General features: G+C 48.3%; 1 protein-coding gene across 1 annotated transcript; it reads right to left on the reverse strand.

Moving 5' to 3' along the window:
• Nucleotides 1–2859: 2859 nt before the first annotated feature.
• LOC142570371 (uncharacterized) lies at nt 2860–14910 on the reverse strand. The gene is made up of 5 exons (XM_075678761.1): nt 14751–14910; nt 14041–14182; nt 11303–11489; nt 10451–10625; nt 2860–3461 (listed from the first exon to the last, which is right to left on the reverse strand). The coding sequence occupies exons 1-5, from the start codon at nt 14908–14910 to the stop codon at nt 3052–3054; spliced, it is 1074 nt and encodes a 357-aa protein (XP_075534876.1). The 3' UTR covers nt 2860–3051.
• Nucleotides 14911–21202: the final 6292 nt, after the last annotated feature.

The raw sequence follows: 21202 nt of genomic DNA on the forward strand, positions 1-21202 counted from the left end.
AAGTGTGCTTTGTGCCATAATGAACCTCCCGAAGCCGCCAACGAAGTTCTCAAAGTACAATGAAGAGTTGCTATTTCATATTGAAGCCGCCGCTGAGGATTCCATGCAGCGTGCTGTGGAAGAGGCTGTGCAACTGAATGACAATGACAAAGACATCGCTGTTGCCTTCGATGGAAGTTGGCAAAAACGGAGACACACTTCCAACAATGGCATCGTTTCAGCGACGAGCGTTGACTCCGGAAAAGTGCTTGATGTTGCAGTCATAGCAAAACACTGTCGGGTGTGCAGCTCAAAGGATGGATGTAGTGACCCACAACACGAAAACGTTTTGCAGCGGAACTGCCAAGAAACCAGTGGTGGCATGGAAGTTTCGGGTGCACTGCAAATTTTCAACAGAAGTGAGGAACGCCGTGGAGTGAGATACATCAAATATCTGGGAGATGGTGACAGCAAAGCATTTCTAGCGGTGAAAGAAGCAAAGTCATATGGGGAGATCATTGAAGTTACTAAGCTTGAATGTATTGGACACATGCTGAAGAGAATGGGCACGAGATTGAGACGGCTAAAAAATGAGAAGAGGACCGAAAAGTTGTCTGATGGAAAGTGCCTTTCGGGCAGAGGACGACTGACGGACGCAGCCATAGACAAGTTTCAGACTTACTATGGGCTGGCCATAAGAAGAAACGTCGGGAACTTCGAAGAGATGCAGAAGGCCGTTTGGGCAACCTATTTTCACATGGCATCATCTGACAAGAACCCATACCACGGACTTTGTTCAAAGAGGCCGGGCACCTGGGGTGCCTACAAAAAAAGTGTGCAGGAAGGTAAACGATTTGTGCACAAAGACACTCTTCCGCCACCTATTCTAGACACACTGAAGACCATTTATCGGCAGCTTTCACAGCCGGAGGTTTTGGCGAAGTGTCTGCACGGACGAACCCAGAACCCAAATGAGTCTTTCTATAGCGTGGTGTGGGAACGTGCTCCAAAAATGTCGTTGTGGGCCTGAAGACATTGAAGATTGCCGTATTGGATGCAGTCCTAACATTAATTGATGGCACCACAGCAAGAACTAAGGTTCTTGAGGCATGCGGACTAAATCCTGGCGATAACACTGTCCGCTGGCTAAAGGAAGTCGACCGGCGTCGAGTTTACTTCGCTGACAGAGCTACGCATCAAGCAACAAAACAGTCTCGGGAAGCTAAACGACAGCAAAAGAAGCGCGAAGCTGACCAAGATGATGACTATGCAGCTGGCTCCTACTGAATAAATGGGTCAAAAATTGTTTGCAGTGTGAAAAGCGTGGGATTGAAGTTATTGTTTACTTTAAACTCGGCTTTCTCAAAACAAGAGTTTTCGTTATGTCGGTACCATTGTTTTCAATATGACAAAAGCTAGCATGCTGATTTTTTTGTGCATACTAAATTGTTACGTGGCAATATACTGAACCAAAATTAAGTCTGTACAATGAATAGTTCTTGTGAAATGAGAAGAAAATTGACAAAGATTGATCTAAAAGCATGTCTGGGAATAAAAAAATCCTTAATAATTCGCTTTTTTGTATAAGCTCTTTTTGATTCAGTAGATAGAAGACACAGTACTGAACAAAATGGCATCAACCTCTGGACGATATCTCTATTAGTTCCTGAAAAAAGTGCGCCACAATATGGCCAAAAATACATGGGGAGTATAGGGCTTACTTACCCTGTCCCCTTAAAGTGAATAGCATTGCCTTATTTGACAGGCTTTTCTTTTTATCTAATTCTCTGACCAGAGACTAGGAGCATGCAGAAGTGGACAAGGTTTCGGTGGTGCCGGGCTAGAGCAGTGAAAACAGATAACTTGATGTAAAGGGTGCACGGTGCCTACGTATGCGATTGGTCCGCTTCTTCTTGCTGAGCTTTCGGTCTCTTGTAGAAAATCGCGGTGGCGTGCAATGAAAGGTAAAAATGCAGCTAAAACGGATCCTCTGCGAAGAATTGGTAGAGCGATATCGTGTACGCGCTAGAAGACCTCGACAACGCTATACTGCCACGCAAACAAACTTTATTACAGGCAAATCCCACTGGCAGCTCCGAGGAGCCAGTGCCAGAACGCTAAGCGGGCAGCCATCTTATATTTATTTCGGAACGGGGCAGCCTCTAGCTATTCCTAAAAAAATTCAGTTTTGTTCGGTATATTAATGCAACTTCACTGCGTACAAGTCACTTTGACGCAGTGAGTTTTCGCAGTTTTCTGAAGTCGCGTGACAAACAGGTGAAGAGGGCGCAACCCTAGAACATTTGACCAATTGCGGCGGGCTGGTGGTGAAAAAAGCTGTAGAATCGGAGATAATTATCTTTTTTTTTGTTAGGGTGCATACGTCATACCAGATGAAGAGCTTTGGCGGCTTTCCTGACGCCGCGTGACAGACAATTAAGCGAAGTGGGGGTGGCCGGAGAGATTTGACCAATCGTGGAGGGCTGATTGCAGAAATGGAATAAAAAATTTGGAATAGCTTTAGTTTATAGCACCCATAATCTGAACTCAAGTCGGTCATGTTGCATACATCGAAAGACATCGCGTGAGTGGGATCTGTCGCGAAGCACCTCCGGCACCACAGCATCAGTGGCATTTATGTATGGGCGGGATAAGGAGGTGGTCCCTTTCATTCTGCAGAGTAAGTTACTTTGCAAAAATTGTGGCCGGGCACTGATGCGGCGCGCAAGTAACCGTAGGCCGCACCCTTTCCTCCACCTCCGTGGACCATGCGCTTTCGATGCCCAAGCATGGTAGTACAAAGTCTGCTCCAACAGTATTAGCTTAAACAAAAGTGCAGCCTGTCTGTGGCGTCGGGGTGCACTCCGCCTGCTGTGCGTATCTGTTCGAACCACAGACGAAACTGAAAGGTGTGGTCTCAACGCCAGAAACGTAACAACCTGTGACCAATAGTGTCCTGAGCACAGCATTCAACTGCGATACAGTTGGGTGCCCTAGGAGCAACACGTTTTCCCCGAGACTGTCAAAACACCGCGAACGTACAACCTCGAGACCGATGCCGGCGCTTCACGCTCACAGTTCACCCTCGTGCATCTCAGTGGGGAAGCACATTTCGACGAACATGCTCTGTACGGAATCGCTGAGCGCGCTGTCACCGCAATCGACCAGAGAAGAGGGCGGCGTCAAGTCTTCCACGGCTGAGCCGAACGCGATCTGCAGCAAGTCGCCGTCTGGCGCGACGGCACGAGACGTGTTGCCTGTGTGGTTTTGCGTTTCTGTGGCTTGCGTCGAGTGCGCCGGTTGTGGGTGCAGCTCGAAGTCACCGGCACTGAATCCTGCGGCGGTGGTGGCGCCGTCTGTGGCTAACACGGCGGTGCTGATGTCGCAGTTGCCGCTGACACTTCCGTTACCGAAGCCTTCCATGAGTGGCTCAACGACGCCTACTTGAGTTGGATCCGCAAAGGAGTCGCCGGAGAAGCCGCCTGAAACATATGAAGAAAAGTTGACTCGCCAAAAATTTCACAGTGGCTGGATGCGCAGTCTGATTGTTGTGTCTGCTTCATAACTTAGTAGGGAACCACTTTGGTCGACACGGATGTGCTCACACAGGCGCAAATATTCTTGGCGCATATGCACAAGCACACAAGCATATTGCTTTCATCGCGGTAAAAGCTGCTGATGCATCAAGACGGAATTTAAGTCAACGGGCCGACGTTATGTATAATGTCCCCTTCAATGGAGGGAACCAAACCTGAACCCGAAGACAAAGCTGTACCCGAACCGGAGTTTTGGCTGGAACTGAACTCCAACCCTAAACGATATTTTTGTAACGTGCCTGAACCCTAACCGACATTGAACCGAAAAACTCAGTGCCCTTCAACTCTGTGAAGAAGGATGACCAGTGAAGCGGTGTATGTGGCTCCTTAATGGCGAACTGTACATCCGCCGCGGGTCGGCCCGCCATTGCACTATCTTCGGGATCGGCTCACGTATGGGGAATGCTTAACGCCTGCTTCACTTCTGCCGCAGGTCGGCCCAGTATTTCACTATCTTCGGGATCGGCCCACGTAGGGGAGTGCTTAACGCCTGCGTCATCTCCACCGCGGGTCGGCCCGGCACTGCACTATCTACGGGATTTTTTTTCTACACGCGGACACACTAGTGGGGAAAATAGCCCTTAACAGCTTCGCTGTAAAAAAAAAATCAATGCCCTTCCACTCTGTGAAGAAGGATGACCAGGGAAGCTGTGCATGAGGGCCCGTTAATGGCGAAATGCACTTCCTCCATGGGTCGGCCCGGCATTCCCCATCTTCGGGATCGGCCGAAGTATGAGGAGTGTTTAACGCCTGCTTCACCTCCGCCGCGGGTCGGCCCGGTATTGCACTGTCTTCGGGATGGGCCCAAGTGTTTTTCCATTTATATATTTACCATTTCCATTTCCATTTATTTATTTATTATTATGGGGAGTGCTTAACGCCTGCTTCACTTCTGCCGCTGGTCGGCCCGGTATTGCACTATCTTTGGGATCGGCTCACGTATGGGGAGTGTTTAACGCGTACGTCACCTCCGCCTCGGGTCGGCCCGGCATTGCACTATCTTAGGGGTTTTCTTCTACACGCGGGCACGATAGTGGGTAAAGTAGCCCTTAACAGCTTAGCTGTAAAATAATAGCGGTTACCGGTTCAGCACGAAACGGTTCAAGCACATATGGCGACAACTGGTTCTCAATAGATTGAGCGATCTTCTAATAGTTACTACATCAGTCAGCGCACGTCACTAGCATATTGTTACGACTCACAGTTTGCGTTATGTGGGAGAAGGAGCTTAGAGGATGGGTATGTGCTGGTAATTACTGCAACCTCGGCAGACACGCCTGCATTTCTGAATTCGGTCATGCCAGTTGTGTTCCGTGGTTTCAGGGGCTCTGCCGGATCATTTCTGGCGACGCTCCCAATTATATGGACCCTCCAGCCGCACTACTGCCATTGCTGTCGGCATCGCCGTGATTTTGCGGATGAAGTACAAAGGCAGTAACATCGTCGCCCTCCGCCCGCCGTATGCCGTATGTGCGAGTGAAAGAGTGCGAGGTTGAGACGACGATGGTGGCTCACTCACTAATTCGCTATCGCAATCGATGCTGCGCCTTTCGGGCGAAACTGCGATTTTTTTTCTTACTTCAAGAGTGTCACTTATCATCCCTGTGCATGCGCTACACTGTATCAGACTTAATAGTGCCTTTAATTTTTAGATATTTCACGACAACGTTATTAAATATCTGCGATGGTATATTGCTAAATTTCATTGTGCGATTTGCTATAACTCGATTGTGACCATGGGAGTTTTGATTTTACAAATAACAAAATCCGCGGGCTTATATGCGCTTTGAAATACTATTTCCTGCAGTTTTACGCGTACTCAGTATGGATGACGAGGACGGAAAGGCGGGAAAGAAGGAGCGCAGGGACGGACGCGTTGAGGCGCCGCACCGCCTGCAGCGCTCTCTAGCGACGCCATTGCTTAATATGGCTGCCGTTATGTGCGTGCCTGCTGTAGCTGTATAAGATTAAATTGCATTCACACATATTCATGTAAAAATATCAACTGCTCCCTCGGACGCACCAGGAAGCCCATTCTGCACCCTCTCTTCATGAAAATTGCGCATGCGCCATGCGGACAAGTCGATAGCACCTTACGACGTGGACATGATGAAATGGACCTCCCCGAACCGGTTCAGTGTTGCAAACCAGTTCGTGAACCGTTTGAAAATGTTATTTCTCCCAACCGGAAGTGAACCGGAACGAAATCGGGCTGCGTCGAAACCGAACCCGAAGCAAATCTTTCTATAGAAGTTTAACCGTCATCTTTTTTTATGTCTCAAATGTACCCAGGACAGTGCGTTCGACCTCCCTCAAGAAAACATGCCGTCTTACACACGACTGTGATCTGAAGTTTCATCCACCCACCGCGGTTGCTTAGTCGCTATGGTGTTGGGCTACTAAGCACGAGGTCGCGGGATCGAATCACGGCCACGGCGGCCGCATTTCGAAGGGGGTGAAAACACCCGTGTACTTAGATTTAGGTGCACGTTGACATACCGCAGGCGGTTCAAATTTCCGGAGTCCTCATAATCGCGGCGTGCCTCATAATCAGATCGTGGTTTTGGCACGTAGAACCCCATAATTTTATTTTCCATCCACGTGCAGGGTTTTTTTAAAAGCGAAAGCTTTACTGGCCGCGAACTTCCGATTCTGCCGTGGCGGTGCTCTGAGGAGGCACATGACGTCCCAACGCGCGCATCACCGCGGATATTTCTCTCTCTCGCTCCCTAGTCACAACTGCGCATGCGCCACTAGTAGCATCGAGCCACAGGTGTTCCGCCTCTGCGCAGCGCCGCAAGTTGGTTCATTATTCTATGGCGCCGCGCCTCCGCCGCCGCCGCCGTTTGGTATGACGTCACACCACATTCCTCGTCGTTGCGCTCGCCTCCGCTCGCTTCGCCAGCTGCGTCGCATGCCTGATAACATGTGGGAGGTTTGAAAAGGAGAGTTCGCGTGCACCGCAACCACAGTTGAGGCGGCAGCATGGACAGCGACAATACTGAAAAGCAGGAGGAGGCCTGGAATCTACATCGGAACGAGATAACGAGGAAACGAATCGCGCAGGAAACAGACGAACAGCACGCCGAACGACTGGCTAAACGCCGCAACATAGCTAGACAACCAGATTAAACTGGACTTGCAATCAAGATTAATCAAGGCTAACCATGCTATGCCTTATCTTTCGCAACGTATATCCTGGCATAGCCGAGCTAAGCCACTGCCAATTTTCTTCTTTTTTTCTTTCTTTTCAGTTGTGCTTCTCACATCAGCTTCCCGTTAAACTCCCAACGATAAGAGGTCACAACGGCCAAAGATAAAAGCGCATGTTTCCTAAAATGTTTGCCAAACGACTCACTGTTGATTACAAGATTACAACAGTGGAATTATATATACACTTTTTAAAATAAGGGTCGTCATATTCACTAACTAAATACTAACACGTTAGTTGTCACAAAAAGCCCAACCTTCTAGGTAAGTACTATCGGCGTCAAATGAAAGTTGAACAGCGGAGCGCGTGGCCCAAGCATAAGTGAAAATATAGTGCGCGCCGTCCAGTCATCACCATTGACAAGCGCGCACATCCGATTTGGCCGCACTGCGCGATCCCCCTCTAGTGAGATAGTGAGATAATTTCGCTTCTGTCCTGGTTCTTACATTTGAAAGGGAGGAAATAAAAAATAAAAACGAAGCTAAAATATTGCAGTTTACGGCGAGTCTTGTCGCACAGATCGCCGAAGCCACAAGTGCTGTCAGCGCGAATAGCGGTGCGCGTGGTGCACTTTGCACCGTCATCGCCCGCACCGTGCACCGTCATCGCAAGGTAGATTTGCCCGCGCGGTGCGGACGATGACGGTGCAAAGTGCACCACGCGCACCGCTATTCGCGCTGACAGCACTTGTGGCTTCGGCGATCTGTGCGACAAGACTCGCCGTAAACTGCAATATTTTAGCTTCGTTTTTATTTTTTATTTCCTCCCTTTCAAATGTAAGAACCAGGACAGAAGCGAAATTATCTCACTAGAGGGGGATCGCGCAGTGCGGCCAAATCGGATGTGCGCGCTTGTCAATGGTGATGAATGGACGGCGCGCACTATATCTTCACTTATGCTTGGGCCACGCGCTCCGCTGTTCAACTTTCATTTGACGCCGATAGTACAGGTGGTAAAATTAGTCCCTACTTGCTGGAACTTGAAAAAAGCACTAGCTTAGTACTAACTAAATACCACCTCGGTAATGCAGTCACTAACGCAACTGAAATATAATTACCAGCAATACAATGGGGCCTATTTAAATTGTAGGTGCTACTTGCATTGTCATATGAAGTCGATGGTATTGTAAAGGTATAAGAAAGTAAATAAGAAATATATATGAAAAAAACAGAACCGCGTCCTTCGCTATATGTTAAGGCATCAATGAAGGTTAATGTGTACGAAGGACATTAGGGCGCACTGACTGCGGATACGAAGGTGCTAGATATCTCGAAACAAGTAACGATAAGCATGAACACACATACAGAACGACAAAGGTGCTACGCGACACTTACACGAACAGCAACTTCAAGAGTATTTATAACCCTAGTTTGTGCGAGCATATTTTGCGTCGGTGAGCACCTATGTAGTTGGTTATATAACCAAAGCTTTGTGCACAAATTTCTAAAGCATGCTGTCTGCATATATACGTGCTACGACGTCGCACATAACTGTTAGTCCAACATAACGAACAACGCTACAGTTCATCGCAGTTTTGCATAAGACTGTCACAATTACGACATATATGGCCACGGCCAGACGACGTAGTAGCGGCTTAGTATTTACTTAGTAAAAATTGCTAAGAAGCCTTTTTTGCTAGTAAAGGCAGCACTTACTAGCTTCACTAGCCACTGGCTAGTACAGAACTAGTAAGAATGTGGTAAAATATATTGTAATCTAGCAAAAGCATGCATTTACTAGCTATTTAGTAACATTAAGAGTACACACACACACACACATATATATATATATGTGTGTGTGTGTGTGTGTGTGTGTGTGTGTGTGTGTGTGTGTGTGTGTGTGTGTGTGTGTGTGTGTGTGTGTGTGTGTGTGTGTGTGTGTGTGTGTGTGTGTGTGTGTGTGTGTGTGTGTGTGTGTGTGTGTGTGTGTGTGTGTGTGTGTGTGTGTGTGTGTGTGTGTGTGTGTGTGTGTGTGTGTGTGTGTGTGTGTGTGCCATCTCTTTGTATGCCTTCGGGTTCATTTAGGAGGTGCTTTAAACATAAGTATACCAGTATGACGTTAAAGCAAGCGCAACTACGCGCCTTGGCTGCACGTGAATAGAACTGAGCAAATTTTATCCTCAAAAAGCGCACCAGTGAACTCGCATTTTGTAAAAATTACTTTCCGTTCTGTTAGCTGTTCGCCATTGACCGGCACCAGTGTCGTGGTGGTTCTCGATTGCAGCTTAAGCCTGGCGGTAGAGGCCTACAAGTGCACCGCCTGAGCATCTCTTGCAGTGACACCAGGATGTGTCACCACAGTTCCAGAAAACGTGATGGAGAAGAATCCTTACAAAGCTCTCTTGCGTTAAAGAAGTCCAGCCAACCCTGCAACACCTTTAGCACGTGCTAAGCCTGTTTAGTCGTCAGCCAATACTGTCGTAAACATCTAATTTTAATATTGTTCCTGTAACCGCAGCTGGGGAGCTGACACTGCAGTGCTGTTCAAAAGGCCATCTGCTCATTCCTTCAACTTCCTGCACTCCTCGCCACATATTGTGCATATTTCTCAGCAGATTTTACACACTATGATCACTGGACAGATGTCTATGAAGTTCACGATTGCGTAGCGCCTCCGGTAGAAGCAAGAGCGAAGAAATCACATCACCAATGGCTGTTGGCTTCATCTGTATAGTGAAGAACAACGGTAACGCATAGGCAATAGCATGGCCTTCTAGATCGAGAAGCGCTGAAGAAAGTTGCTCCATACGATCCGGAGGTCATGCCAACGCTAAAGTACGGCGCGATGACCGACGGAGCATTACAGCACAAGTTCGGGAGCATCTCAAAATACGAAAAGCAGGGAAAGTTCAGGAGGCCCTTGAAGCGCAGCATTTAATTGTCAGTAGCCCATTCACACAAGGCACATTCAAAGACACTCTCTGGGGAGGTGCCCTTCATTACAGACACATTTCGCGCAATTAGCAAAAGATGTTTCGGGACCTATCCACAACATGTTTCGTAATCGTAAATAAATTTGCGTGGCGCGTAGATCACGCCGAATACAATCGTGTCTGCAAAGTCAAGTGAAAACCTGCGCACCCTCTTAAATAAAGAAGTGCCCCTCTTTCCTCTAACAGAGACGTCACAGACGCAATGCAGTAATGCGCCCTCGAGGGGAATTTCCAGAAAATGCAGAGTGCGCAAAGCCGCCACCAAAAACGCGCCGCTCAGCATAAAAGGAAGAGAGAGAGAAGATGTGGCAGGAGTCGTGACGTAAAGCATCACGTGAGTCATCTGTTCTGATAAGGGAGAAGAGAGGAAAGTAATGTCGCTTGCGGATGCTCGTCGAGGCGATGGGAGAGAACGTGTGACGCTGGGTTCCTCCCACCATGTTTCTGTTTCCCCGTGACAATAGAAAAATCGTGGCTTTTCTTTCTAGTCTAGAATAAGTGAGACTTTAAGTACGGCATCAGAAATTTAATGCATGAAATGTGCCGTAAGGAGATGGGAAGGGGACAAAACATGTAAGCTACACACGTGTACCTGTGTGTGTGTGTGTGTGTGTGTGTCCCACCCACACGCAGTATACTACGCGCCCGCACTTTCATAGTGTACACACGCGTACAATAAAAGGTGAGTAATATGCGAGTTAGAAGCGGCACGAGGCAAGCATGTATACCCACTGAGGAGACCTTTGAGGACGTCTACGCTTATGCCGGCGAGCCCGTCCACGGCGACTGCCGACTCGACATTGCCCTCGCTGGCCAGGATGCTGGCTTCAGCTAGCAACGAAGACAGCCGCTTGGCGTCGTGGCGCTCCTGCTTGCGGAACTTGGCCCGCCGGTTCTGGAACCACACCTGCATGTATGCGCTGCCGTATACGTTACCGCTCACATAACTGAACCTGTGGTGCATTCTTCAGAACAGACGTGGGTACCACAGCAGCCAGATAGGAGTGCAGAATTGCTGTGCGTTGGAGTACAATAGGGCCTGAAGTGTAACAGCTGCGTCGTAGGGCAACAAGGATGGATGCTATGAGCGTCCCACTTGAAACAGAGCAGTGGGTTGCGCCTCTAAGCAATTTACTTATTTTGCCTAATGTTTTGCCAACTTTATTCATTTCTTTTTTACAGGCACAATATTCCGAGCATCAAACTTTCTGAACTCCTACTGGGAACTTTGTTGTTGTACGCTTCCGTTCTTTGTGGTCTGCCTGCTTTTCTGCCACCGAACCTCCAATCGCCTTCAGCTAATCCCTAACTAACTCTACTAACTAAATGACTACTGCTAACTCCAACTAACAACAGAAAGCAAAGCACGCCATCTGTATACGAAGTATAGTGGACAGTGTCTAAACATGCAGTTCATGTACGTTCTTTAAAAGGCACAAATGACAAGAACTTGCTTTCGTTCGCAATCAGTAGGAGATCCTTGCCTGTCTATACTGGACTAACGAGCGCTGAATGACTCACTGCACCCTGTACGGAGGAGCTTCCGAAACTGCGCGCGTGACAACTGTCCGGAGCTCTCCCCACCTGTACCCTCGCTTCGGTCAGCTGTATCTTGGCAGCCAGGTCCTCCCTGGCGAACACGTCAGGATAGCGGCTCTGTTGGAACGCTTTCTCGAGCTCCTCGAGCTGGAAGCTGCTGAACGTCGTGCGGTAGCGCCGCTGCTTGCGCCGCTCCCGCCGACCACCGCCATTGCCGTTCACGGACACACCGCTGCGTGGCGGAGAAACTCGCGTGTAAGGACACTGGAAGTCTTCCGATATCACATCCCAGCCCCGAGCACCCTAACTGCAGTGAATGAGTGGGCTCCCGTTAATATACGAACTCGAAGGGATTAAGAAAATCTGTTATTCTTAACAAAACTCGTCAAGGAAAAGGAGATCCCCACTTCTAGGTCTCCCGAAATATTAAAATTAGAAGACGCATGTTACAAAAGAGACATTCGTTGCCACATATCGCAAGATTTAAATCATTTGTCATTCGTGTTGTATTATTTGGGCCACTCGGTAATTCTACTTGCTGGCGCTTTGTACATCTGTGTGCAGTCTCGAAACTGACATTTCGCCTGATTTGCTCAAAAAATGTCTTGGGTGTCATTAGGTTGAAACGACTTGCCAGAGGATTAGTGGCATATTAGCTGCATTAGGCATGAGCTTTTCCTTGTGGCTCATCAGCAGTGTCCTCATCATTGTTATCAGCCTGTAAATGAACCCAAAAAAGCTCCCCACTTACGTGGTGTCAGTCCTTCATGTTTTGACATCATACTGGCATATCTAAGTACATAGAAATATCTGCCTCTGCCGGAGCAACCAGTCGCTCTGGGCCCTCTGCTGAGCGGAGCACCCTTTGGTGAAGGCCATGGAAAATCTGGACTGTTTCGTTCCTTTTCTTTTTTGTATACAGTTCACAGCAAACTAGCCAAGTATTTGCGCGTTGTTGGCTTATTCTGGCTTGCCATACGGTTTAATTACAGTGCCGCATCTGGGTCGGTACAAGCAGACTGCCACTCCAGCCTTGTGTGTTATGCCACCTTTTATCGTCCACAGAGCATGGTCCCATTATCTTGGGGGTCGCTTGTCGGTGTCCCTTTGAGATCCCTTTACGTACTGCTACGATAATGGCTTGAATATCATGCGTAGAATGAACCTAGCTTTGCGATGACAGCGATATAAAATTTAAATAAACATACGCTCTTACTCAAATTCTTACTCAAATTTTTACTCAAATGTTAGCGATCGACGTCTATTACGAGTGTTGAGCATTTCGCAACGCAACATACGGACGGACGGACTAACTCCGGGAGTTACCTAAAGTATAGTTAGTTTTGCGCAGCGGCCTGGTGGTGCTTATAGCTGGCAATACCGATAACAGCCAACGTCGGCTATTTTACGGTAGTCACAGAGAGATAGCGTTCGTATAAATAGCGCGACTTGAGCGGGGATGACATAATAATAAGATGAACCTGCGAGAGTGAGAACAAAAAAAAAATGCATGAATGGCACGAATACTTCTACCATGCGTATGGTTAGTTGCGCGGCACTTTGCTGTGTTTCGCGGGCTTTGGTTCAGGCTTTAAAAAAAACATTTATGTTGTACATATTGAACAACAGAAAGCTGGATCAGGAATTTTTCAGGATGGTCTATAATGTTCTCATACACACTTTTGCTTTGAACGTAACATTTATGGAAGTTTATTTGTTAACAATAACTAATTATGTAATTAGGCGAAATACAAATAATTATTCCGACTTTCTCCAAGCGACGGCAAGCAACATTATCTTAGTTTTATCCAGCTGCGTGGCACTTGCAAATTTTCAGAATTTGTCACAAGTTACGTGACACACACGCTAGATTCGAAGCATAAGAACGGGCTAATTTGTAATCCGCAATAAAAGCGACTACAGCGCAGAAATCGACAAGAGACTACTAACAGTGGCAGACACAAGCACTGAGTTGATGCATATACACAAATTTGTGAACACCTGAACGCCAATTGCAAGACGCGTGGGAAGCGAAGGAACAATGATGGAAATCAGGCAATGGTAAAACAAACAAAATACCTACAAAGGAACATCACACGCGGCACTCCACAGGTATGAGAGTTATAAGTGCAGGACAGACAGCGCTTGTTTCTGTCCCAGTTATTTGTTGCTTGCCTGTTTTCTGCGCTGCAGTCGGGTTCCTTAGCATATCGACGCCCGTTACCACGTACATGGCTCCATCTTGTTTAGCCAAGCAATGAAATACTAAGTTTACCACTTTACGCCGCTTCCATGCTGCGGCGCTGCAAGGCGGGGCCTGACAGTACGCCACCGACTCTGACAGTTACCCCAAGCACTTTGGGACAGGCCCGTAACCATGGAGAAGGTTAAGTGGTCCTAAAAACCCCCATAATTAACGCTTCAGTGATATGTTGCTCAGCAGAACTTACACATCTGTCAAGATGTTCGTTATGTGCTTATAGTATCATACGTCAGTATAATGCGCTTACTTCATGCACGAAAATAAGTTAACAGAAATCCTTCATACTAGCCGCGGTTGTCTTCAAAGAGCCCTCCCCGAAAATAATTACTTGGTACGGCCCTGCTTTGGGCTTTGCCACATTCACTTAGAAGATTCGACTTGTAAAAGTATTCTGTAGTAGCGGGGAACAACGCGGGCCACCGTCTTCCAATTCGCATGCGCCTTTCATATGGCTATCACTCTTTCGCAGCTATACAGTGGTGTGCATTGCTAAAGTATGTGTCAGACGTCTTTGACTCACCCGGTCGCTTGGCAGGTTTCTTCTACACTCACTTCGTACAGGCTTCTGTCGTGGTTTTCCGAACACAGTGGGTCACTAAAGTCCATCTCGGTCCCATCTTCAACAGGTGCTCCGGCAACGCAGTCCCTGGCGTCCAAGGGGTCTGCTGTTTCGTCGATTAAGAGCACAGGGTGACAATCGAACTTTCTTAACTGTCGCTAGCTGAGCCAATATTTAGACGCGTACTTGCACTAGTCAGAAAGACGCTTCAGAAATTTACAAGTTTGCATAACTTTCATACCACTTCAATTTGCATTCAGCCCTTACGCTGTCTGTAAAGAGCGCACACCTTTAAAACTACGAAGCACGTTCCGAATGTTGTTACCACACACTGTGACGCAGCTTATTTTCTTTGTAAAGCAATTCCCTTGAATTTCTTCCACGGTTTTTCAGCTGGTCAAATCCACAAAATGCTGAAATGTGTTGAATTTTTGGCCATACACAATTGCTTTAAAGTTAAATACACACCTGTGACTATGAGTTCGTGCCCTCAATGCAATACTTTCGTCTCACGTCCTTATTTTATTCTAACGTACATAATTTACACACAACAATCTGTGCTATTCTGCAATGCTTAAATTACAATTCCTCCCAATCCGCCCATGTATAGAGCGCAGTTTGCCAAATACCAGCACAAATCTAGAAAAGAAAAAAAAACTGATCTTTGTTACCTGAAAATGTGCTGGTCGCATCGGCGTCGAAATTGTCGTCAAACACGGTGTCCTGTATGCACAACGGGTTGAAATCGTCCATCAGATCACAGTACACGCCTTCCGTCGCTGGTTCTCCGACAAGGCTGTAGCCTACAGCAGCTGAGAGTTCGTCGTTCATTTTGTATTACAAGCCAGTATCTTGATGCGCTTGCTTCTGCTCCCTGGTGAAGGCGATTTTAGCTTTCACTCGCACATCCAGTGCTCCTTCCTGTCTGTGAAAAGCCTTTGAGATTGCGTGTTCGAGAATGACCCAGTCGGCGCCGAACGCGATCTCGTCGATGCGCAACACCGTCAGGCTGGTCGAAACTCGGAGCACCGTTACAAATTCAAGAATGCGCAGTATTCTTGTAAAGGCCCGCATAAGTCAGAAAAGCAGACTTATAACAGAGAATTTCGACGACGCCACTTATCAGACATGCTCTCTCACAGAGGTGGTCCATCAACAGTTGTTCTTTCTGTTACTGCAACTCATCTTAGATGAAAAGCTTGCTGCAGAAATCTCGATGGGGATTTCGTCTTTCAGTACAGCTCGACTTTACGTCACCTAACGTGACAAATATGTCGCGTTCGTCAAGCTTTGTTTGAGAATATCACAGCATATACCGCCGGTGCAGACTTAGTTTCATACCAACTTTGTAATGGCCGCCGTCGAAAATACAATGGCCGATTGGTCTCGTGTCCTTGCCTCAGCCCGCATAAGATGTCAGCCTGTCTGCCGAGAGCCGCAGTATGCTCTGAAGTCTCCGGTAGCGTGTAGCTGCCTACTTCCTTGGCACGTGCGTCGTGTCCTTCTCTTTGTAGGAAACCAAGGTGCGCATGCCCTTCTAGTCCGCCTAAGAGAGCTGCCTCCTGGAGACCTCTGTAAACCACACTGGCTCGATTGGCTCCTTTCGAGCTCTATATGGACGTCTGTTTTACAGCGAGCGCCACCAATGCAGCGCACGGTCGCGTTCGTCGAGGATGCCGGGATGAGAGAAACCTCAGGGGCTTCCCTAGGCTGTCGCACCGCGTAAGCCCGAGTGCAAAGGCAACAAAACGAAGGCAAAGAGATCGCTAGCGGAAGGGAGAAAAACAATAATAAAGAATGTTAGAAGCGGCAAAGGTTGGTTTCACGAGGATTACCCGAAGCTCGACGAGGGAATCCGTGTCTCTCGCGCGCGGTTAGACTTTCGCTCGCCGGAGGCACAAGAAATGTGAGCACATAACGCAAGAAGAATAGAAGGTATGCGCTGTGTGCCAAGGCACGCATGCGTTTTGTGCTGACTGGGCTGGCTCGCAAGGGTTTCGTCTGTTTGGGATCTGTGTCGCGAGAATGCATGCGCGCATATCATCCACGCGCACCTCTCGGCCTGTTTTGTGGCACACCTCTCCGGATTCATTTATAAGGAAGACTCAGATCCGTGTTGCAAGGACATGTTTGAGGCCGAGCCTCAACGACAAAGATTCGTCGCTGGATTAAATTTAGCGGCAGCACACCATTGACATCTACACGGACGCTGCAATCACAAACGACATAGCAAGCATCGCCTGGGTTAGCACATCTGCACCCCAACAGAATGGCTATCACACATGTCAGCTTCCCGGGGGTGCAACCTTGCACGCTGGACTCAGCTATATGGGGAGCGGTCAACACAATTTTTATTGACATGGGAGACATTGTAGATCAGAGTGTGCGAAATAATTATCGGATCCTTGCTGACTCGTACGAAGCGGCGAGTCTACCGGTGTCTACGACGGCGATTAACGGTGTCTACGACAGATGATGTTGTTGCCAACGACACCAGAAAAAGCTAAAGAGAGTACAGGACAATGAGACAAATGTTGAAATCCTATGGACACCGGGGCACACCGGCACGGACGGGGGAGACGCAGCCGCTCACGCAGTTGCCGCGCAAGCGGGTGGGCTTGATTACACGTACTCCCAGCACTCTACTTCCTTGCCAAACCCCCTGGACCAAAATCCATACCCAAAGATATTGGCCGAAGGCTCTCCTAGCAGAGCACTGAAGCATTACATTCGCTCTAATATAAATGTAGACAGTAAACGGAGACTACTAGAAGCTACACCAGTACATGTGTTTGACGACAAGGGCGGGCTTACTCGCATGGAGGAGGTTTTTTTTTAATAAGGTTATAGCCAACGCTGCATACACACCACACATACTTGAGAAATGGCACCAAACCAGACAAGCTACGGTTGCGAACACTTATACCCGATGCACACATTGCCAGGAGTCATGCAGAGCAGACTTGCAACACCTCATTTGGAGCTGTGCAGCTTTTTCACAAGAGAGATTCAACATTTACTACACGGAGACATTGAAACAATCGGAATTGGAATACGAACTAACCCTGAAACACTGAAAGCCATTGCGACATATGGCAGACAAAGTGGTTTGTTTCAGGTAGTGCAGAAGGGGCCGACCAGCCCATGCGAGAGCGGCGAAACAGAACATGCAGCTGAATCTGCATAAAGCGGAAGATCAAAGACTGAGATGAAAATGTGCTTCAACCAACGATCCGGGAACCCCACATTCCTTTTCCACCTAATCACCAACAGCGGCCTAGAGCCGTCCCCTTCCTTAAAATAAAGGCTTTATTCACTCATTTCTTATTGCATATATCGTTACGGGGAGTATTTACGCAGCAATAGCTGACAGGAAGCCGTGAAGCTACACAGCACACATGCAGTGGCTTCAGTGAGCTCGATCGTTCAGTCATGCCCACATCGTTGTCATCTTCATCGCTCCTTCAGAAGCAGCTGCATCATGCTGTTCTTAAGTAGCCGTGAGACTACCCCCGGCAGATAAAGCGCCGTTTCGGTATTACGATGGTTGAGACGGCGTGTCGCAGTAGTAAGGTTTCAGAAGCAAAGCATGCACGATTTCGCTTCGTGGTGTGGCACCCGATGATACGGGTGCTTGTGGAGATATCTCATGTATGAGAAAGACGGTACTTGGCGTAGTAGAACTCGATAGGGCTCGAAATAGTGCGGCAAGACCTCTCGCAAAGGCCAACGCGACGAGATGGGAGCCAGAGCAGAACGAGGAGGGCCCAGAGAAAAATGGGCTACCCTCTGTCGACGACCATAGAGGGACTTTTCTGCTTCCTGCGATAAAGAGAACTGAGCGAGGGCTACCGAACGTGGGCTACCGAGTGTACGATGGCCGCACATTTGATGGCTTCATTAGCGTAACAAGTGGTGGATGCTGGATCAGACGGAAGCAGGGTGTCGAAGGATAGAAGTGGGTCACGGCCAAACAGAAAAGGGCGAGATGAATAAAAGGCGAACGTGACAAACGCAGAGCAGTGTCCCAGTCGCTGTGAACGTCGGAAACGTACACAGATAGTATGTTGGTCAGTGTACAGCTGAGGCCTTCGTTAAGACCGCTAGATTGGGGGGGGGGGAGGGGGAGGGGAGGAGGCTAGTAAGTGGTAAGCTTGTGGTGACTAGCCCACGAGAGGAGAATGTCGTCAACCACGCGAGACAGAAAGCAGCGACCACGATCTGTGAGACGAGGAGCGCCTTGCTGGAGGATGATGCTGTAGAGCAGGAAATCGACAACGTAAGTCGCGCACTTGGTCGGGAACGCTCGCGTCACCGCATATTGTGTGGTATATTCCATAACGACCGCAACCCATTTTTTTCCCCATGGTCGATATTCAGAAGGGGCTTATCAAGTCCAGCCCCGCGCGATAAAACGGCTCGGTAGGGATTTCAGCAGGTTGAAGGCGGCCAGCAGGGGGCGTCGTAGGTTTCTTCCAGCGCTAGCAAAGGTCGCATGTTGCAACATAGCGGGGTAGGGAGCCATAAAGGTCACACCAGATGAAGGGAAGAAATCGGGGCTAAAAAGGCCTCCACTTGTTCCGAACCCCAAGAAAAGGTCAGGTCCGGAGTGGCCGTGCAATTTCCGGAAGTTGATTATTAACAAAGCGTCGGAAATTTGAGCAGTGCCCAAGAAAACTGCAGAAGATATCGACAGCACGACATTGTCAGGGTCGTGTTGGACACCGGTAGCACTGACACGACGGCCAAGTAGTTTGATCTGACGACGCCCGAAAGCACATTTATAAAAGAGTAAATTGTTAAAGAGAAAATCAGATATCCACCGGTTCGTAGGAATTGCTACAAAGGAAACCCATGCGGGTTCCTCGAAAGAAAAGCCTAAAAGTTGCAGAAAAATTCGTCCGGGACTCGAACCCGGGACCACCGCCTTTCCGGGGTAGCCGCTTTACCATCTGAGCTAACCAGGCAGCTAGCAGATGGTCGGTCGAAGTCGAATTTGTCAACAACTCAAAGCAAAGGCAAGCGTTTGACGTAATAGTTCCGCGGAAACCCGCAAGGTGGATAGAAGTAATTGTTAAAGGGAAAATCAGACATCCACCCGTTCGTAGCAATTGCTACAAAGGAAACCCATACGGGTTTAAACCAACAACTCTTATAAAAGAGTTGAGCTAGAGCCCAGCGCGGCGGAAAGCATCAAGAATTGCCGACAGACAAGGACTGTGGGACTCATGCTGACACATCTCTTGAACTCTCAAGCATCACAAATCAATAAAATATAGACAGGATTAACAAACATTATACGTGCTTCGTTCTGATGATTCTTGTGCGGACATAGCTTGATATGCGGTATAGCTTTTCCTGGACTACATAATCATAACAGCGCCTATATAACATGGACCAATACATGAGATTATAACTTTTACGCGGTTTTAGTCGACGGAAAGAAAGGTTACTGCGCCGCCTGTGACTAGGAGTTTCTTTCATGAACGCCTACTCATTCCTTATTGGAATGGCGGACAGTGCGAATTGTAGCACATGTGGGGTAGAAGAAATGATCAAACATCTCCTGTGTGCAGTGGCGTAGCTAGGTCGTCTGGCACACGGGGCCCTTAGCTCTTCTGTCACCCCCCCCCCCCCGGGTGTAGTCGAGGAAGGCGAGGATATCGACAATTTTCGGGTGTTTTCAGACGTATATGACACCCCCCCCCCCTACTGGCCCCGTGCACCCGGGGCCCACGGCCCCCCGGCCCCCCCTGTTGCTACGCCACTGCCTGTGTGACTGCCTAACATACGATGATGAGCGGATAACTCTTCGGGTAGCTTTAGGGCACTTAATGACAGGACTTTCACAGAAGGGAAGATCTTGGAATCGTGGCACAAAGCTCAAAGCGCTGCTGCGTTTCTTGAGATGCACCAGCCTATATGGCCGCTTGTGATTGCCTCAGCGATGAACGCTTGATTGTGTTATTGAGAGGGTGTTCGTGTACCAGTGCAAAGTGTGAACTTCTCTATTCCTTCTCATAATCCATTCCCATTTCCCTCTTTCCCAGTGCAGCCTACCGGGCTCAGCCTGATTAACTTCGCAGCCTTTCTCTTATGACTTCTCTTTCGCGGTTGGTTTTCTTTTACTGATGGCGGAGTTCATGACCACTATGGGGGTTCCACGAAGGGGCAATTGAAATTAGAAAGATAGGCTTAGTACTGACTAGAAAATAACGGAAACATTTGAGGAAGAATTAAAGCTATGAAAAAATGTCCGACGATTACGATGCTCCCTATAGCTCGAAATTTGAGCGCAGCTGTACATGTGTTTTCCTTTCGCGATATATTGAGGCAGTTATTTGACCGACAGGCATCTCTTCGTGATGACCGAGGATGGCGTCACGACTCAACACCAAACGTTCCGTGGAGTACCGCAAGGTGGAGTGTTCGGGGGGGAGCCCGACGCTATTCAACCTAGTGCTCGTTGGCCTAGTCAGATGCTTGCCCAACACAGTTCAAGTATCAATATATGCCGACGACACCTGCATTTGGGCGTCTGCTGTAACACGACTGCAGCTACAAGCACGGCTACAAAAGGCAGCTACGTTGACATCACTGTACTTGCGAAAACAGCACTTAGAGCTGTCTTCAGAGAATTGCTGCATTGTTCCATTCACTCGGAAGGCAATGAAGCGTTACAATGTAAACGTCAATGGGCAGGCAGTTACAAATGCACGGAAACACCGCTGTTTAGGAGTAATTATTGACCGCGATCGACCTATCATGGAGCCCGCATATATGTTTCATACCTAAAGAAGAGGTTAATTACAATAATACATCTCCTCAAATTTCTCGGCGGAAAGTCATGGGGCACATCGGTGCGGTCAATGCTGCAGCTTCATAAAGCCTTGTTTCTCGGTTACGCAAGATACAGCCTTCCTGTGCTTGGAAACACCTGCAAAACAAACCTGCGTGTACTCCAGGGACTACAAGCTCAAGCCCTAAGGACGTGCCTCGGTCTTCCGAGGTGTGCGTCTACAGCGGCAACAATTGTGATAGCCCGAGATCACCCAATATCAACATACTTGGCAACCGACGCTCTCAGGGCGCATATTCGGCACGTTGCCCGACTACCTTCTCA

Source organism: Dermacentor variabilis, chromosome 2 (genome assembly GCF_050947875.1).
Source record: "Dermacentor variabilis isolate Ectoservices chromosome 2, ASM5094787v1, whole genome shotgun sequence".
Taxonomy (NCBI): Eukaryota; Metazoa; Arthropoda; class Arachnida; order Ixodida; family Ixodidae; genus Dermacentor; species Dermacentor variabilis.

Bases quoted from the DNA above. Each gene is read 5' to 3' on its own strand.
- LOC142570371 (XM_075678761.1), bottom strand. From the start codon at position 14,910: ATGAACGACGAACTCTCAGCTGCTGTAGGCTACAGCCTTGTCGGAGAA. The intron at 14,183-14,750 runs GTAACAAAGATC...ACGAAACAGCAG, and splicing joins TGCGACCAGCACATTTTCAG to ACCCCTTGGACGCCAGGGAC. The intron at 10,626-11,302 runs GTGGGGAGAGCT...GCATACATGCAG, and splicing joins TGACCGAAGCGAGGGTACAG to GTGTGGTTCCAGAACCGGCG.